Source organism: Topomyia yanbarensis, chromosome 1 (assembly GCF_030247195.1).
Source record: "Topomyia yanbarensis strain Yona2022 chromosome 1, ASM3024719v1, whole genome shotgun sequence".
Taxonomy (NCBI): Eukaryota; Metazoa; Arthropoda; class Insecta; order Diptera; family Culicidae; genus Topomyia; species Topomyia yanbarensis.
Genome location: NC_080670.1, coordinates 122,177,818 through 122,197,638, shown reverse-complemented (window position 1 = coordinate 122,197,638; position 19,821 = coordinate 122,177,818). Strand labels below are relative to the sequence as shown.

At 36.6% G+C, this 19,821-nt stretch overlaps 2 protein-coding genes across 5 annotated transcripts in view; one reads left to right on the top strand and one right to left on the bottom strand.

Annotated features, from left to right (window-relative positions):
• The window catches only part of LOC131684009 (regucalcin-like), a 571,198-nt gene that overhangs the window by 391,106 nt on the left and 160,271 nt on the right, over nucleotides 1-19,821 (bottom strand). Inside the window, exon 1 of one of the 4 annotated variants that reach the window (XM_058966766.1) lies at nucleotides 16,862-16,879. The exons of the other annotated variants lie outside the window; for them this stretch is intronic. The gene's annotated coding sequence lies outside the window, so the exon portion shown is untranslated. Of the gene's footprint in view, nucleotides 1-16,861; nucleotides 16,880-19,821 lie in introns of those variants that run through there. 4 annotated transcript variants of the gene reach the window in all.
• Nucleotides 4,684-5,856, top strand: LOC131684244 (uncharacterized). The gene is made up of 5 exons (XM_058966981.1): nucleotides 4,684-4,832; nucleotides 4,899-5,024; nucleotides 5,087-5,251; nucleotides 5,309-5,567; nucleotides 5,622-5,856. Exons 1-5 carry the CDS (start codon nucleotides 4,743-4,745, stop codon nucleotides 5,735-5,737), a joined length of 756 nt encoding a protein of 251 aa, XP_058822964.1. The 5' UTR covers nucleotides 4,684-4,742; the 3' UTR covers nucleotides 5,738-5,856.

The following is a 19,821-nucleotide window of genomic DNA, read 5'->3' as shown; positions in this document are numbered from 1 at the left end:
ACTTTGATTTTTACGCGCTAGCACCGCCAATCGGAGAAATTCTTAAACATATTCATGATCTAAGAGAAGGCCTGCACTCGACTTACAACTTTGTTGAACACCTCAAAGCATTTTCCCTCCCATCTTCGTAGATACAGAGAAAATTCCATCTCATAACGTTGTTTTTTGCACACTAGCGCCGCCAATCGGAGAAATTCTTAAACATGTTCTTGACCCAAGAGAAGGCATGAACTCGGTTTATAACTTTGTTGAATACCTCTATCCATTATTCCTCCCACTTTCCAAGATAGAGAGAAAATACCATCTCATAACTTTGATTTTTACGCGCTAGCACCGCCAATCGGAGAAATTCTTAAACATATTCATGATCTAAGAGAAGGCCTGCACTCGACTTACAACTTTGTTGAACACCTCAAAGCATTATTCCTCCAAGTTTACAAAATACCATTTAAAAACGTCGATTTTCGCACGCTAGCGCTGCCCGTCGGGGAAATTCTAAAACATATTCAAGGCCCAAGAGAAGGTCTGCGCTCAACTCACAACTTTGTTGAACATTTCAAAGCATTACTCCTCTTACTTGCTGAGCTACACAGAAAATATGATCTGATGACGCACACTTTTGCTCTCTAGCGCCGCCAATCGGAGTAATTCCGAAACAATCATATCATCTAAATGAAGATATTTACGGATTCTGAAATTTTGTAGAACATTCTAAAGTTCTATCATATTCAGCTACTAAGCCACAGTGATTTTACCGTCTTTTATTCATTGATCGGTAGCGCCACCATTCGGGAAAATTCCGGAACTATGTCAATTATTATGACATAATTTATTTCCACACTTCTAGTAAAACCAAAAAAATTTTTTTTTTTTTGCAATTCGAAAGTAGTTTATCGTTTTATTTCAATTGCCATATCCCTTTTTTCAGCCCGCTTACTGCTGAAAATTCCATGGGATGTAAATATAGGGACGGAATGGAAAACTCGCACCACAACTTTTTTCCTGAACCGTTTTTCGTGAAATTTTTTTCTCAGATCTGTTCATAACAAACTTGTGAACAATCAGACGAGGGGGTTTTCCCGAATTTTTTCTCGTTCTTGAGTAATTTGAGACAATGCATTGAAAGTTGGTGTTTTCGGCGAAACACCGTGTCCTGGGGAAAGCTTCACCTTAAGACGACTTTACAGGTTACAGCACCTCTATCGTATGAAGGTTTGAAGCTTAATGTAAAAGTGTATGTGTGTGTGCAATACTATGGGAAGTACCACCTTTACCCGCAAGTGGCGTTGCTGTCATTGTCTCCAATTTCTGCCTCCAGTTGCCAGTCTTCTTGATATGCAGTCTTCGATATAATCGAGCATCACATGAAGCTTTTTAACCTCACTTTTAACAGCTTAGAGCGAGAGGGAGACACAGAGAGAATTCAGAAAATTATTGATAGCACCACAGTACATTAAACTGGAAACATTTCACATAAGACAGGAAAAGTTCATATCCAACTTTTTACGTGATATAATAGCAGTCTATATTGTTTAGATCATAATACGTTTAATAGCTATTTGGACAATAGTCGTTTACACCTAAGACAAGACGTGACAATAGATGGAGCCGTTCTTGTTCAAATTTAACGTCACAATGGTTCAGCTCCTGATTGGTTGATTCTGACTTTTGCACCGTACGCAATGTTACTGCAGCAATGTTGGCAGCGTTGCTATATTTATAGGAAAAGATTATCATTACTTTTGACAATGACACAATGACAGCACAGAGAACAGACGTCCATCTTCAGCATTCAACTTGTGTAAAATCTCTAACGGTTTCGTAGGTAGTTTGGATATCTAAACCAGGTGCGCTACTGTCGTCATGTTTTTTTTGTGGCTGAGTGCGACAGAATTGACAGCGGTTATTCCTCTACCCAGTCAAACTAGTCCGGAACCGATTCGGACTTCCAGCATGAATTCCAGCTCAAATGCGTCAACCGATAGAGTCGGAATCGGTTGTTTTCTTTGAGCTAGATTCCATGCTGAATCCATCCAGGATTTCGAACCGGTTCCGGAATTGATTGGACAGATAGTTGGGATAGGTTGGTGTGGCGGCGCTAATGTTTATCTTATATTAATTCAAATGTTTACACACGTTTTTTAAATATTTTTGTTCGATCATGGATGTCTGTTCTCTGTGATGACAGTAAAAGTGATTAAATTGACTTGTGTGGCAAAGTAAATCATGTATTTATTATGCATTTACCGTATACGTGGTTGATTAACTTTAACAAAAATAAGACAGAAACCATACTAGAATCTAAAATTATTCAGAAAGTGGCTACATCAAACCTTACTAAACACACATTACATGAAAAAACGGTGCCTTTCATCAATATAGTGGATTCAAGATACAAAATATTGTCGGCAAAAAATAAATTAACAAGACTCCATTTTCATTAATAAAAATAGCTACACTGTTCGGAAGATTTCGGCAGGGTGAAAATGTGCGAAAAAAATAACGCCGAAGGAAAAATAAAAAGCCGATTGTCACGTCTTGTTTTAGGGGCACACCTGAGACAAGACATGCGAATAGCAAAAAATCGAACGCCAAATGCAGCAAAGGGGTACTGTCAAATGCAGCCAGTTCATTTAAACTATGTAAGATGGAAAAAGAGGCTATGTGAGACGAACGATGGAATAAACATAAAAAATAAAAGAAAACATCTATCGGTAAGTCCCGTCCCAGGTTTACACCAGCTTGACAGCAACGCCCAGCTGAGAATGTCGGGTGTTCATTGAATAAACATCCAACGCATTGGACTAACGTAGGATGACTTCCTCTTACTGGGCGGATGACGTAAATAATTATTTTCAATGAAAGGTCTGTTAACATATTACGACCTGAACGATAATTTCCGCCATTATGGCACGTATAAAGCTGGAGAAACTAGTTTTATAAATGATATGTGCCCAACCTGTGTCTGTCTTGCACTTGATCTTGAATGTAACCTAGGGGTCATTCATAAATTATCTAACGCAAAAATTGTCCAAAATGTGACAAATCGTCACAAATTACATACATAACAAATACTTCAAAAAAATCTACCTATCAAACATGTCAGTGGCTACCCTTCGTGCAAAATAAACAGTAAAAAAGTAGTGTTAACAAAAATACTACTATGGGAAAATATATCAATTGACTAAACTGAACAATTTTTTTTATATTCGTATAACAATGTACAAGAAATTACATGGAAAAGTATTATAAATAAAGTGATATAAGCCATGAAACAGTAAGTTTACAATTTGCTTAGTATCAATTTATTGTGTAACTCTGTTGAAGTCACTCATAGTTACAGCAAAAACTGTGGGTGCCAGAAACAAAGAAGTAGTCGTCATTTTATGCAGTGTTGCGCATTCTTCTGCATGGGATTCTTTAATTGAGTTTTTTGCGACCGGTCTCACGAACACTAATGAAGTTTCCTGGTTGAAAACAATCCCATTTACTTTTGCCGTCTTTGTTTATTATTTACCACCAGCTTGTAATGTAGTATTTGTGTCATGTGGCGTGTACGTACATGAGCCGTAGAAAAGTCTATATACAGACTCTACCGTGAATAATTAGGACAAATTACTTATTGACATTTTTTGTTTGAGATTTGACAATTTCATATTAACTTTTCGAAAGGGCTAATTAATTTTGTGAATAAACTTTTCTTTTGTTTTTACGAAGCATAAACATGTGGAATAACGAGTATTTTTCATAAAATTCCAACCTGCAGCGAGATAATGAGCAAAATAAGTTTGTTTGCAAAATTTTCTTCCCCTTTGAAGAATTATGTTAATTCTTGTGAATTGACAATTCAAAAGTAGGATTGAAGACGCATAGAATCTGATATCCGACAATTGACAATTTGATCAATCAATTAAACCAATTCGAAAAAATTACCCGTCTTTTGGCAAGTGAAAACAAATGTTTAATATTTCACATTTGATATGCACAATGACAATACACGGAGTTTATAAATGATATGTACAAAAGATATACCCCATTCATTGCAATTAATCCAGACGTAATACTTATACTTAATGATGAGGAAATCCGTTTTACAGTGTATTTAGCAGATACGGTGATCTGGATGTTACGACGGGTTGTCTAGAAAAAAGTTTCAATAACTTACTACTCGTCAGCGTCTATCCAAAGCCGCCTAGACGCCTTTTCGTTTACTGGGTAGTTGTCAAATGCAACATTGCCAGACATATTGCATATAGACATCTTCCAATCAAATCATCCGGAATTCCAGTTCATGTGAAACAACCAAATTTTTCATTTTATTTTAGAAAATAGCAATAGTTTTCCACCTTACCAACTTACAGGAAAAATATTCTGACAACGCTGCGGGGATAGCAGGTTTCACAGATTTTCAAAATGCCGCACAGATTTCCACAGTTTTCTGTTTTAATGCACAGATTTCCAGTTTTCTGTTGTGCACGAATTTCTCAATTTTTGACCTGACACTCAATTTTTGCCTCGTGCAAGATAAAGTCGCCACTTCTTGTTTTGTAACAAATTTATCCATTTTCCTTATCATAGATTTGCACAGATTTCTACATAGGCCACGCACAGATTTTACAAAATATTTCCTGGCATCCCTGTAATGCAACGCGCGGCGTATGATGCGCCATTTTGCTTCATTCTTTCTTCCATTGAGTAAGTGATTTTTTCTATTGATCGTTTTTACATTTACAAAAGAAAAAATGGGAGGAAAATATATTCCGGTCGCGACAAAAAAGCTTCGTGTAGCAGCCAACAGTAAGAATTTGGAATTCTTGACAAATCCGGTGCAGGTAAGTGAAACAAAATGTTTCCAAAATATCACAATCTTACTCTCATACCTTACTCTGAATTCGCAGGTGAAAGATAAAAACACACTACCAATTAAAACGGAAATGAAGGATCAAACGAAGGAACGAAATAGAAGCAGCCGTCTGCTAAAAAATGCAGTAAGAGGACCGAATAAAGCGATCGATTCAAAATACGTAAGTATCGAACCGATAAGATCGGCATGACAACATAACCTCACTTTGCACTCATATTACAGCTCGAAGATTCCACTGATGGCGAGTTAATGATGCCAATAAACACTCCGCGAAAGTCCAAGAGCCAATCAGTGAACACCCGTTTGTCGAAAAGGAATAATCAAAAGTTAGCGGCATCGCGTGGTCCGAAAAACTACTCCATTTCAGGTCCTGCATATTCCGATGAGGCAAGTTTATCTTTTATTTGAATTCTATGATCCAAAATTAAAAACTGTGTTTTTCAGGCTAAATCATCCGTGCTGGAGTCTCTCGAACTGTACAAGGTCAGCCCGGCAAAAGACAATAATGTATTGGATGTACAGATGGAGTTTTTCCAGGACTGGGAGGAACCTGAATGGTTAGACTGCAGTAAACCAGAACCATCGAGTAATTCTGCACGCATGTCGATCTCCGAGCAGATCGAAGGTACTGGAAAGCAAGAGATGGCTGCTAACACTGTAAAACGTGTTCCACTGGAACCGGAAAAAGTGAAATATATACGAGGTAACCTTGATTTATAATGTATGCATGCATGATTATGTATGTTTTTTTATTCAGATCGTTTGTTGGAACACCGCATTTATCGGGGAGACTCACCGGCTGCAGCAAATATTTGGGCCGACGAATCTTCAAGCATCATGAGACGAATCCTGACATATTATGGAAAGAAATGAAATGACTCAAACCAAACGAAAAATACTGGAGATTAGAACGTTAAAGAAACAGCAGTTGAACTACATATGCTTTATATATCGCAAAATCATGGATTAATTCGTAAGAAATGAAAACCAAACCAAAGAGAAAATAAATTAATTCAAATGAATATTTTATTCTTTAATTAGCATTCCAAATTATGAAAAGCAGCTTTTTCCTGCAACTAATTATATCTCGGTTATTTCAAGGGTTGTTATGTAAGTACAGATTTCTACTCGATTGATTATAACTCATTTGGGAATAATTCTGATAAAACTGTATCAAAATCTGTTACAATTTGATTACCACCACTGATTATTTTGTTATGTTTTTTGTTATTTTAACAACTAACCAGTCAGATTTATAACAAGTTTTGTTACAAAATATTTTTTGAAATAAATAACTCCAGTTGATATAATTTTGTTACGTCCTTCTGATCGGGTGGACGGTGACATCTATGAAAGACCTATTGCCTTCAATGAATTTTATAGCGCTTCTCGTCAGAGGACGCTTACTAGTTGGCAAACATCATGGGACAATGGTGATCTGGGACGGTGGTTGCACTCAATTATCGGTGGTTGCACTCAATTATCCCTAAAGTATCAACGAAGGCATGGTTCAAAGGGTTGGATGTAAGTCGAAACTTCATTCGTGTGATGTCTAGACTCATGTCCAACCATTATACGTTGAATGCGCATCTTCGCCGTATTGGGATCGCAGAAGATAATCAATGTGCTTGCAGAGAGGGTTACGAAGACATTGAACATGTTGTTTGGTCTTGCACTGAATAGCGTGAAGCCAGATCCCAATTAATAGACTCCTTACGAGCCAGAAGAAAACCACCCTATGTACCTGTTCGTGATATCCTCGCTTTACGAGATCTTACATACATGAGCCATATTTATCATTTCCTGAAAACAATAAATATTCAAATATAATTATCCCCACAATGTTTCTAGTTTTTTTTCCCTTGCTACCCACAAACAATTTAGATTTCTTCGCAGTTAGTTAAGTTAGATAAAACGATATAAATAAAGAAAAAAAATAAACAAAGATTACAGAAAAACTATCAATAGGTTTACAATGAAATTCAAGAAAATAGAGTATAATTAAAAACATTCAAAATGATGATTATCCTCAGTGTTAGCATTAGAAAGTGATTTTTTTTATAACGTGATAGTCTTAAGAACCTTTGTAACATGTTATGTAAACAAAAACCCCGGCGTAAAAAAGCTTTTGCAAATGCCGTGTCAAATAAACGTTTTATGAAAAAAAAAAAAGAAACATGTGCGCTGCTTTCCAGCAGGAAGGGAATGTACCAGTAGTGAGTGATAGCTCGAAGACTCGCCGAAGTGGTTCAAGAAGCCCGCTGATGCACTTTTGACAAAAATCGAAGGAACACCATCTGGACCCGGGGAACAAGATGCTTTCAGTTTGGCGTTTGCTGCAAGAATGGCAGCATTATCGACACAAATTCGGTTGATGGTTCGTCCTAGAGAAGGAGTTAAATTGGCGGCGGCAGCGACTTGTTGTGATGGCGGGCGCTCGTTGGAAAAACCGCTTGAAAATTTGTCGGAGAACAGTTGGCAAATTTCCTTAGTGTCGGTGCCTAAAACTCCATTAAACGACATACAAGATGGCAAACCGGATTCTTTTCGCTGCTCGTCAACATACTTCCAGAATGACTTGGGCTTGGATTTGAGTTGACGCTCGACGTTTCGTTGGTGTCTAAAAAAGGCGCGTCTGCTTTGTTGTTTGTATTCGTGGTTGAGTTGAAAGTAGCGATTTCGTAATGCAAGTGTCTTATGCTTTGAGAATTTTTTAAATGCAGCTCGTTTGGCAGTTTTAAAACGTCTAAGGACGGTTAATTGTCAGGGAGGGTGTTCATCGGTACTAATTGTTCGTTTTGGCACATGGCGGTCGATAAGGTAGTTAAGAATACTAGAAAAGTCATCGCTGCTTTGTTCGCGTCGTCATTGTTAATATTTTCGTCCCGGTTCATATCCAACAGCGTGCCAACGATGCTGTCGTAGTCAGCGTTTTTAAAATCGTAGACGATAGAGCTTGAGACGTCTTCAAAATTCACTCCAAGGTTACCAGCGAATACAAGATGTAGTGGGGGATGATGACGCACCTGCTTGACTAAAGGAGTCAGTGCAGTGCAGCAGTACGGAGCGCAGTCCCGGGCACTTACAAAGCAGAGGTCCAATGTACGTCCATTCTCGTTGGTGACAATATTAATTAGCCGAAGAGTTGCGCTACTGTAGTTGTCCAAAATACAACTGGCATTGTTAATAAGCGCAGATTTTTCGATATCCAATCGTAGAAAACCATTACTTGCTTGGCACCACGTCAAGCCAGGTAAGTTGAAGTCGCCCAGTATAACGATATCATCAGACGGGGCGGCGATCGAGGCGATAAAAGAAACGGAGGAAAGATGTACATCGATCAGGCTGAAATCACGAATTCTGTCAGGTGGAAAATACACAACACACAGGAACAGATTGCGATCGGCAAGTTTCACTGATATCCGCACTTGCTCGGAGCTCGTTGATCACTCGGGCTTTTATACCACGGCGAACAGCGATAAGCACACCAGCGACTGATGTCTAGTGGCTGTTGAGGGCATTGCGGTCACAGCGGTAGACATCGAATGTTGAACCAAAGACCTGGCGAGACAGAGTACGGTTGTCGAGCCACGTCTCGGTCAAGGCGATAATGTCGTAACAGCAACCCGTGATCGCGAGCAAATAGCTGTCAGTTGATGAATTTAAGCCACCAACATTCTGGTAGTAAACCTCGATGTTGTTGGAGGACGGATCAGGTAGAGCAGTGAGCGAAGCCATGTTGCTGTGTAGGAAGATCCTTTCGTCAATCTCACGAACAGTATCGGAACGGTTCACGGTCGCCTGGTCAAATGTGGTGAGGGATTCGAGGCATCCCGAATCAACTGCGTCGCGCCCCAAAATACGACTATCGTCGTCGTCGAGAGAAATGGTTGGCATCTGATAACAAGATGTCGGAGCAAAAGGCAAAAAACTGGAAGCGAAGAATACATCAGCGCTTGAAGTGTTCGGAACAGATGTATACTTGCCATTTGCGGCAGGTTGGAAGACCCTTTCACCCATCCCACACACAGGACCGGGACGACTGATGATCGCTGGCTGCAAGTGCTCGACTATGGCGGGAGGATCAAGGGCTTCCATAGTGCCAATTGCGGTGCGTCTCAGTATGCGTTGGAACCCGATGGCGGAGTGCGGAGAGCAAGAACAGGGTGGTAGCAGCTTGCGGCGAGAGTCGTACGATGAGCTAGAAGCGTGAATCGGTTCTAGCTCATCGTACATCCCAGTATGCGATCGGCATCGATACTCCTTCACAAGGGCGGTGTGGCTTGGTATAGTGGCATGGCCAATCGTTGCGGAGTCCTCTGCAGGACCATTGATGGGCCGGGTTGCATTAGAGAGGTACATGCTTCTTCTGGAGGCGGTGGAAAATCAGTCGGCGGGCTCCAAATGTTCTGGGTACGGCTGTCTTCGAATTCCCTGAACAGTATGCCTTGCGGCCATGTGTCAGGATTAAGAGCTGCATCACGGTACTTTCGGTGAACTCCAACTTTGAAGGATATGAAGTTCAAAGTACTGACGTCTATGCCTTTTTTAACAAGCGGAATAACCTTTATCTCCTCGTTACAATTTAGTCCTTCTTTTGACATTTTTTCGACAGTCTCTTTGCTAACGCTAGGACGAAAGCGGGAAAGATACATCCAGAGCAACGGCGCGGGAGGTGGAACCGCAACAATGTTGCTATTATCGACTAGCTTTCGACCACCAATAAGAATATTGCTCGGATCAGGGCCATCCTCGCGACGACGTTTCTGAGGTGGTCGAGAGGTACCGGAGTTTGGCCGGACTGGAGTAGCTGTTGAAACCTTTCTAGCCAGGCGCGAAATTTGCTGGTTATTTTTGGATAACTCGGCCTTTAGTTCAGCACAGACGTCATCCGTTTTCCCAGCGATAACACATCCAAGTGAAGAAACGGTGTCGCGAAAGCGAGCAAACTTCATCAGCTTGACACATTCATTGCAAATCCAAAATAAGTTAAAACCCATACATTCAATAAAGTCGTCATCCGATTTGACGGTTTTCGCGCAGTGATCGCATGCACTTGCCATGATGCGAGCCGATCTGAGAATGCGAACAATAAAATATAGATGGCGCTGCGTTTGGTGGAAAGTTTTGGTGGTTAAGTCACAGAAGTTCACTCAGTTACGTTCTTCGCTGATTTTTTCGCAACACAAAAGCAAACAGGAGACACTTTCACACTGCACAATAATAATGTTAAAAACAAAATACTGAGTCGATTAACACGACAAACAACGATAAAATTTAAGGGTTGTGTACAAGACACGACCACGACATTAAAAATGCAGCCAGTTTTATGAGCAAGCAATATTATCCGCGGCCAAATTAAAATCTTAATGTCATCGACTGTTTCAGAACTACACACAGGCATGCTTTTCTTCACTAGAGATAATTGTTGAATTTTTAAATAAAAATTTATAATCTGTAGTTTGACAAATTCAAGTTTTGAAAAAGTTTTATTCAAATCCCCGAAATGTGAACATAAATTAATGATGCTCACAAACAAAACCTTACATCTATCGTTAAATACCTGCTATCAAATAAATGTTTACAAGCACGATAGAAAAGTTATTTTTCATAAATCAAATTATTCGTAAACGAAGAAAGTTTAACATATGCATCTTTATATTTTCGGTGGTTTAATTAACATTAACTCTGAAATGTTCTATATGTGGGGTCCATTGATGGAATCCTGAAAAGGACTATTTGTGGGATGCACAAACACGCGTGCTATGGAATAAAAAGTACTAAACTAACTAAGGGCATTTGGTTTAACAAAAATAACATGCAGAATGGAACAATTAGTCAGCTGCTAAAAAGGTTTGCCATCTTTTCTAACCGCACGCTACTTACATCAGATAAATATTTCGAAATGAAAAGAAACAACCTTTCTCTTCAGCATCTAATATGAAATACTGATAGCTTGAAACGTGACATCGGCTTTTATCACTTTCGCACTGATGATGGAAGGACTTCCTTCATGCAGAATAACGAAAAAATATTTGCGGATTTTTCACATCCTCCAATTTCTATAATATTGCAGACCTTTGGATTTGGTTTGTTATTCGCCTATTTCAGCATGGCAATATACTTTTAAATAACTGTACATTTTTGTAATGTTTCGGAAGGATAATATTAAACAAATCACTGATTGTTGTAAATTTCAGGTTGTCAATGTACGCGCAAGCAAAACGTAACGAATATAAACGGCGAAAGTCATTGTCAGGAATTTTTCAAATTTGTTCATCTTTGTAGGTTATAGCCCTGAAAAGTGCTTTTAATTTACAAAAATGACATGCGAAATGGAACAATCAGTCAGCCGCACGGTTTGCCGTCTGTTCCAGCCGCGCGCTACTTACATCGGATAAATAATTAAAATTGGAAAGAAACAAACAACCTTCCCCTTCAGCAGATAATTTGAAACACTGATAGTTTTAAACGTGACATCGGCTTTTATCACTTTCGTATTGTTGATGGAAGGACCGCCTTCATGCAGAATAACGAAAAAATATTTGCGGATTCTTTTTGGTACGGCTTTCGCTAGCTGGCAGTGTTGCCACATCCTCCAATTTTCTGAAACATTGCAGAATTTTGGATTATGTTTCCGAAAGACTCTTTTTAATAAATCACAGGTTTTCGCTAATTTCAACCTGCAAATGTACTTTAAGTAGCTGCACATATTTGTATTGTTTCGGAAGGATAAATTTAAACAAATAACAGATCGTTGCAAATTTCAGATTGTCGATATACGCGCAAACTACAAATAACGAATATAAACTGCGCAATTGGATTATCGCTGTCAATGATTGGAAATATTCCAATTTGTTCTTTATTGTTATAGCCTTTAAAAGGACTTTTAATTTAATAATAATAACATGCAGAATGGAACAATTATTCAGCTTTAACTGAGGTTTGCCAACTCTTCCAGCCGCGCGCTATTTACATCGAATCACCCCCAGCGGCAGCAGTGATCAAATGCAACACTCATCGCAGCGCATTGTCAACATGCATGACTGCTACTGCTGTTCTTTACGGCCCGACGTTCGAAGGGAGAATGAAGTCGCTCAAGGAATGAAATTCTTTAAATAGTCGAGGATGACGTCATTCATAGAAGCGTAGTGTGCTGGGTGCTCCAATATGTCGTACGAGTCGCTATAGGCACGATGTTACTTGTCTGGCAAAACAGCAACAACTGATTCAAACCAGAGATGCCAGGTACTTTTTTCGAATGTCTGCAATAATAATTTTAAAAGTCTGGGAAGAACAAAAAATGTCAGGAAAGCTAGTGTAACCAAAAGCCTCTATATTCAAAAATCTGCAAATATCTGCAATAAAACTAAAAAATCTGCAAATATCTGCAACCAAACTAGAAAATCTGCAAATATCTGCGTCATCGAAAAATCTGCAGCTTAAATTAAAAGTCTGCGAATTTGCAGACTTGTCTGCAAATCTGGCATCTCTGATTCAAACAGTCACGCGGCACATTTATTTATAACTTTTCGTGCTCGTTTGAATCACTAAGCTGCTCAGTATCGACGGCGCTGCCGGCGATAGTTTGACTGGTGTATGGGAATTTTCACGTTTTCGAGATCTGTTCATTTTTGCTTGTTTTTCAACAGCGTGCTATTGAAATACAAAAACACTAAAGCAATAAAACATAATTTCAGTTAATTCCGAATTGTTTGGTGATAACCAGACGGAAATCCGTTCATAAATAAGAAAGTTATTAGCGTTCAAAATAGTGACGCAAAAACGTGACATCGTTTGATTTTAGATTTTAGAATGACACCCTGCCCCAGATAGTGCAGTAAGACATTTTCAATGTCAAAAACTTCACAAATCTCGTCAAAAAGTAAAATTAGTTGGAGCGATTTATGTAAACAACTAATCGGTAGGAATACACTGAATCAAAAAAGGTTCTTGTTTAAGCCCCCTTCTCTACAATTTTTTCGTGAATGACATTGATAATTGTATTGTCAGCCCATGCACTCTAAGGCAACTTGCAGATGATGGCGTGGTTTCTGTTACAGGACCAAAAGCCATAAATAAAATTTTGTCAACATGTAACTGATATGTTTCTGAACTTAGAACTTTAACTTGGTGGATAGTTTATAGTTGGCCGATGATGTACAGCATTTTGTAGTGACATAATATTTAATGCACAAAAGAAAATAAGTTTGAAGTGGTTGAACCATCGTTTGTAACTGGTGCCATGATAGTTATTTTAAACTTTGATTAAAAAATTGGTTGAAATATTTCAATTTGAATTCAAAATGAACTGTGAATATCATTTTAATTGAACACGATACCTGTCGACATGGGGGAGAATATTTATATTCGTTTCAAGCTAATTTTCACAAGTTTGGAATAAATATCAATTATAAATAAAGGTTAGATCACACTCTGCGAATTAAAATTGTACTCGTTTTTTTTAGCGAAGCTTAAATAAAAAGTAAACAAAGGTCAAACAAAAAATTAAAATTTGACAGAATAATCACAAGTGTTATGCATCAATGCAGATTGGAATGATTTTATTTGCTAACCAAATTTCTACGATTTTATAAATAAAGAGAAATGAAAGTTTTGAGCATACTATAGTAATATATTTTTACGAACAAATATGTTGATCGCCGTTGCGTTCGCAATCAATTTTAAAATATTTTTATTGGAATGTTTTATGTGAGTTTATTCATATAGGTAAAATGCGCATATTTAAAATCTTTTATTTAATCTTTGCTTAGGTTATTTATGAAGTTACTTTGTAAGCGGTTAACATTCTGATTTAAAGAATGAAAATAAGAAAATTTATAAAATAGTGCATTTTACGATCTACATCCGATTGTCATTTATTTGGATCTATCCAATGAAAAAAAAAACTAATTTTTTTAGTTATTCACTTTCTTTGATGTGAGATACGACAGATATATGGGCAATGATTCGTGATAACATGTTATTGATTTATATTAAGGAATAAAATGATCCCACTTATTTTCACAGCGATATGTAAAAGAAAATAATCAAAACAATTCTTATTGCAGTTTTGATTCTAATTCGCAAAAACAACTTTGATCTGAATATGCGATAATCGATTCGATATGTCCAAATGCTCTCCTGTAACTCTTCGATGAGCAATTGGAATCAAGCGTGTAGAGAGAAGGAAAGAACAGAGAAATCAAAAGTACAGGTAAATATCAGGTAACTGGCATCCCTATCTCTACATACAGAGTTTGACAATAGGCAACATCGCTTTTCCGCCGATCGATGGGGGTGAGTTTGACAACGTCAAAATCGCTTAAAATGTCATCAACAAACAATAGTAGCAGTAAACAAAAGAAAACAATGAACACTTTAACTGATTTGATGTAAACTAAAGTGCTCCTCGTTCGTATTTAAAATTAATTTCGTTCATTTTGTTACAACCAAAGTTCTTATATTAGTTACGAAAATATGACGTCCCGTCAACCTCTTGGTAAATATAGTTCGACGGTGATTGTCTTTCCCTAGGATACACTGAACCAAGAAATCTCGTAAAAATTATTAGAAAAATCACATAGATCAACTCTTATGACAATCGCATTCATACTATGTGTATCCATTGAAAATGATGTGCAAATCACATACAACTCATGATGGCACACCAATAATTATCTATTGTCATCATGATACATTGTATATGAACGAACGTTATCTGTAATATCAGATTAAATATATATATGATTTTCAGATATGAAAAAAAAACAGTTTTAAAATGGTGAATCTGTTCAATCAATTGTTAACTAACTTGGATTTCTTGTATATCTGGAACAAACACAATGTAAGTTTTATCGTTTAGCAACAAAATCATCAACAATACAATACTACCTATTCATCTGAATTTATGTTTACAGAAGATGACACCATTCTTCAAACGCCTAATATGTTCTACAACAAATAGACTTCAGAAACTGACGTCTCCTCGAGCACACGGAATGATGATTGGGATATAGTAAGATTGAATAAACATTTTGGAACTTTAATTTCATTATTTTACGAAAAAAAAACAATTATTTTGTACAATAAAACCTAAAAAATCATCTAAAAATATTAAAATAACACATGAATTTCATTATCACAACCAATAATACTCATAAGTATTGCACTTGAAATCCATTCCCTAAATCCAATAACTTTAAACGGCAGTGCACATAAAATGTATGTGTTTTTACTAATGAATGTTATCAAAACCATATCTCTCATATTCATGTGATTTGCTCATAAAAGTTATGGGAAAAGCTACATGGAAAATAATTATATGTATTTTCAGATAAAGTTTACCTGATTTTTACGTTCAGTGTAGGATCCGCCAGCTGGCTTCTTCTTATATTTTACCAATCCCTGTTGAAAACGACATACCCCCACTCGACCAATGTTGCCAAAATATTTGTTTTGTTTCGGTCGTATATTTATTCTGATTAAAATATTCTATATTATGTCCCAATTTCATGCTTCTGGAAAAATCAAAGATTTAGTCTTTATATCCACATTTAAACGATCATAACGTTTGTTTCCATCGGAATACAGCAAAACAAAATAATATATATTCGTTGTTGGACATTACGAAAAATATCTTCACGCCTCTTCATTTTTGTAAGTTGCTTTCTGAGTCAAGCAACCTCTGTCACAAGAATAATTTTCGGAATCATTTTAAATATTCTAAAACTACTTTTCTGCAAGGTTTAATTTTTGTTTTGGAGCAATGTATAGGTTTGTTCCAGTACTACATGTGATCGTTTCGGAGAAAACAACTGTAGAAAATACACGCTCCTATTCGATGATCGATTCAGTTGAAAACTGTAAAATTCAACTGTATCGATAATAGCAAAGGAAGAACAAGAAGCGACTTCCGGGATAACTTTCTCCCTGTTTGCTCAGTACTTCCAATTTACGCGGTACTGGAACAAAGACAATTTTTACATAAAGTTCAAAATATTTTCATACTTACGCTCACAGCCTGTTGATTTCGCAAAGAGGTATTTCCGCATTATTCCGCACACAGAACAGCATCCACGATAACCTACCGCTACCGGATTTCTCGGGAACTTCAGTTCTGGATAATATGTTTGATTTCGTCTACCAAATAATGCCTGCACTTCATAATTACAGACGGATGTTATAGAAAGAAAGCGGTATCTCGAGAAAACAATAAAATCAACACAGTTAACAATCGTCGTTTTATGTTTGATATCACAATATGACAACACTTCCAAGTAGCCCTTTAGTATTTTTAGTGTCCAAGCCGAAGGTTTGCCAGAATTGATTCAAAAACAGGGGACAGAGCTGGCGGATCCTATCCTAGGTCTTTCCTACCAGTTAAAACTGGCTTATTTATTGCCATCTTTATTGCGAGCAAAGAGAGCCACATTGATCCAGAAGAAAGCTGAAGAGAGGATTGAAAATAACGAAGTATGCGCAAGAGGAGCATGTCATATTTTTGTCTTTTTCCGGTAACATGATGCTGCCATTTGCATTACTGCGTTCTGATCGGCAATACACGACAATGTTAAAAACCGTAGAATGAGGTTAATAGAAAATTCACTGTTTATGCCATTTAATAGTCTGATGTATTTATACATTAAATACATAAAAATTATTTAATACATTAAAATTATTTAAGATTCAAGTGGCTAATACTACGTTCACACAACAAGTAAAAACGTGTTTTAACGCTATCTCGATAACATTTTTCTTGTTGCTAATTATTATAACATTACTCTGTAGTGGGAGCGTGGTATAAAACGTTATTTCGCTATTTTGTCAAAAATGGTGCATACTATCGTGAATGTTATAGAGTTGTATTGTTAGTCGCTAGTCTCTCCAAGGATTGAAAGAGCTTCTCTAACAGTATATTTAGTAGTCAGACAGTTCAGCTAAATCTGACTATTTCAAATTAAATCAAATGCTTACAGAATAATAATGGAAGCTTACCTTTATTGGAAACGTTTGTATTAGTTGCTGTTCTGCAACACATGAAAAAGTCAAAAACAATTATTTATTTGCTTCAGATAATTATGTGGTCATTGGAAAAGACATCTGACATTTTAGCCTGGTGGGGCTTATTATACCATCCTACCCAACTATTCCACTAACCATGCATATAGAATTTGGCAGACATACTTTGCTGAAAATGAAGTAATTCAAATTATCAGCACGATTACCTAATCAATCCTGAAATACCAAAAGTTCAGTAATTGAGCTGAGAATTTGACAACTTCAAAAGGTGATTTTCAACGAAGTAAATCTGTCAAATGGGTTAAATCCAAATTGCTGAGCTTTGAACATCTTGGATTGCTAAAACGTTCATTTCAACGAAATTTTGCGACATCGTGCGAAAATTGAGAAAGCTTCAAATCCCGGTTACAAAATAATAAATTACAATTAATTACTTCCTATAGTCTGCAATCTGTCTGATAATCAATTGACAGATATAACTTAACAAATTGAACCTGGCACTTGATGCAGACAGTGAATCTTCTGGAGGCACCTCGACAAAATGCGGTGTAAACCGTAACTCAAAATTTCCTGGACCAATCGTACTGAATTTTACACAGTTTTTCTTCTTCACATCATTGCCCAGATGACTACAGAAGCTTTTTGCAAAGTGCTTGATATTATTATTTTTTCAATAGCATTTTCATCGTTTTTTAGCAATAATCCGACTTTGGCTTCAAAGTGCTACGAAAAGTTCGAAAATCGACCAAGAAATAAAAGCTCCATTATTCACTTGTGGAGTGATTATAAAAACAACTATTCAAATGTATCAACGCTTGGTCTATCAGATTTTGAGTTATGGTGCACACCGCCAAACCAGTTTTCGACGTGACTGAATAGACAATCTTTGCATCGAAAAAAAATAAGGAATCCAATTTTCTGCCGATAATACTTTACACAACCCCCTTAAGTTCCGACACGATTTAGGCAATTCTTCCACATTCAACTTTTTGTGTCATTTTTCCAAGTCATCTATCCAGTCTCAACTTTCACAACTTCTTTCAAACCCTATGCATTTCTGTTCTATCACTAAGAATTAAACGACAATTTGTTCTACAGTGGAAATGCTAATCGTCCAAGATCTGATGGAAAATTATAAATAGTGAAACAAGCAAGCTTCGATATAATTTAAATAACGATCAAAATGAGAATATTTGTAGCAGATTGTTTGCCGTCATAGTGTTACTTAGGTTGTATGGCATGGCTTTATTTATAATCTTTTATTTAATTATAGTTTGGATTCTTTCGAAAGCAATAAAAATGTAAGAAAACTTCCACTTGCTTATTGTGTTGTTTGTGAGAAGATATAACTAGAAAAGTGTACACATTGTGATTTTATATTCTTTTCTTTTTCTCTAGTTAAACTAACTAAAAATTTAAGGGTTGTGTACAAGACACGACCACGATGACATTAAAAATGCAGCCAGTTTTATGAGCAAGCAATATTATCCGGGGCCAAATTAAAATCTTAATGTCATCGACTGTTTCAGAACTACACACAGGCATGCTTTTCTTCACTAGAGATAATTGTTGAATTTTTAAATAAAAATTTATAATCTGTAGTTTGACAAATTCGAGTTTTGAAAAAGTTTTATTCAAATCCCCGAAATGTGAACATAAATTAATGATGCTCACAAACAAAACCTTACATCTATCCGAGGGGAACGTCACTTCAGAATAATTGTTATATTCCGTTCGATTTTGCATGAATTTTCATTTTTTCGGCAATTTTAGAAAATTTAAAAAAATTTCTATCGCATCGAGTATTGCTAAAATATTTGAAAAAAAATTCAACAAATTTATCCAATCTCAATCCAATTTTGCTCGAATTACGATTAATTTGATGTACCTGGCAACTTTGCATGCTCTATTTTCGAAACTTTCAATAATTCTGGCAACAAAATTTATGTTTCTGTTTTGATTTGTTCCTGCAGTTATGCTGCTGGCAATGTTTGTTTTGATTTTATCGAGCATTGAAACTGTCAAAACGTGGATTTCGAGCAATTCAATTTATTTTTTATGACACATTTGAAACTATCCTCGGCAATTCCAAACCATTATCAATTAATGTAGTAAATTCGAATCCATTTTGATCTAACCTATACCAATTTTTATAAATCCAATCAGAATTTTAAATTATAAGTTTATTCCATCAACAAATCACGGAGTGTCGTTCCCCTCGCATCTATCGTTAAATACCTGCTATCAAATAAATGTTTACAAGCACGATAGAAAAGTTATTTTTCATAAATCAAATTATTCGTAAACGAAGAAAGTTTAACATATGCATCTTTATATTTTCGGTGGTTTAATTAACATTAACTCTGAAATGTTCTATATGTGGGGTCCATTGATGGAATCCTGAAAAGGACTATTTGTGGGATGCACAAACACGCGTGCTATGGAATAAAAAGTACTAAACTAACTAAGGGCATTTGGTTTAACAAAAATAACATGCAGAATGGAACAATTAGTCAGCTGCTAAAAAGGTTTGCCATCTTTTCTAACCGCACGCTACTTACATCAGATAAATATTTCGAAATGAAAAGAAACAACCTTTCTCTTCAGCATCTAATATGAAATACTGATAGCTTGAAACGTGACATCGGCTTTTATCACTTTCGCACTGATGATGGAAGGACTTCCTTCATGCAGAATAACGAAAAAATATTTGCGGATTTTTCACATCCTCCAATTTCTATAATATTGCAGACCTTTGGATTTGGTTTGTTATTCGCCTATTTAGGCATGGCAATATACTTTTAAATAACTGTACATTTTTGTAATGTTTCGGAAGGATAATATTAAACAAATCACTGATTGTTGTAAATTTCAGGTTGTCAATGTACGCGCAAGCAAAACGTAACGAATATAAACGGCGAAAGTCATTGTCAGGA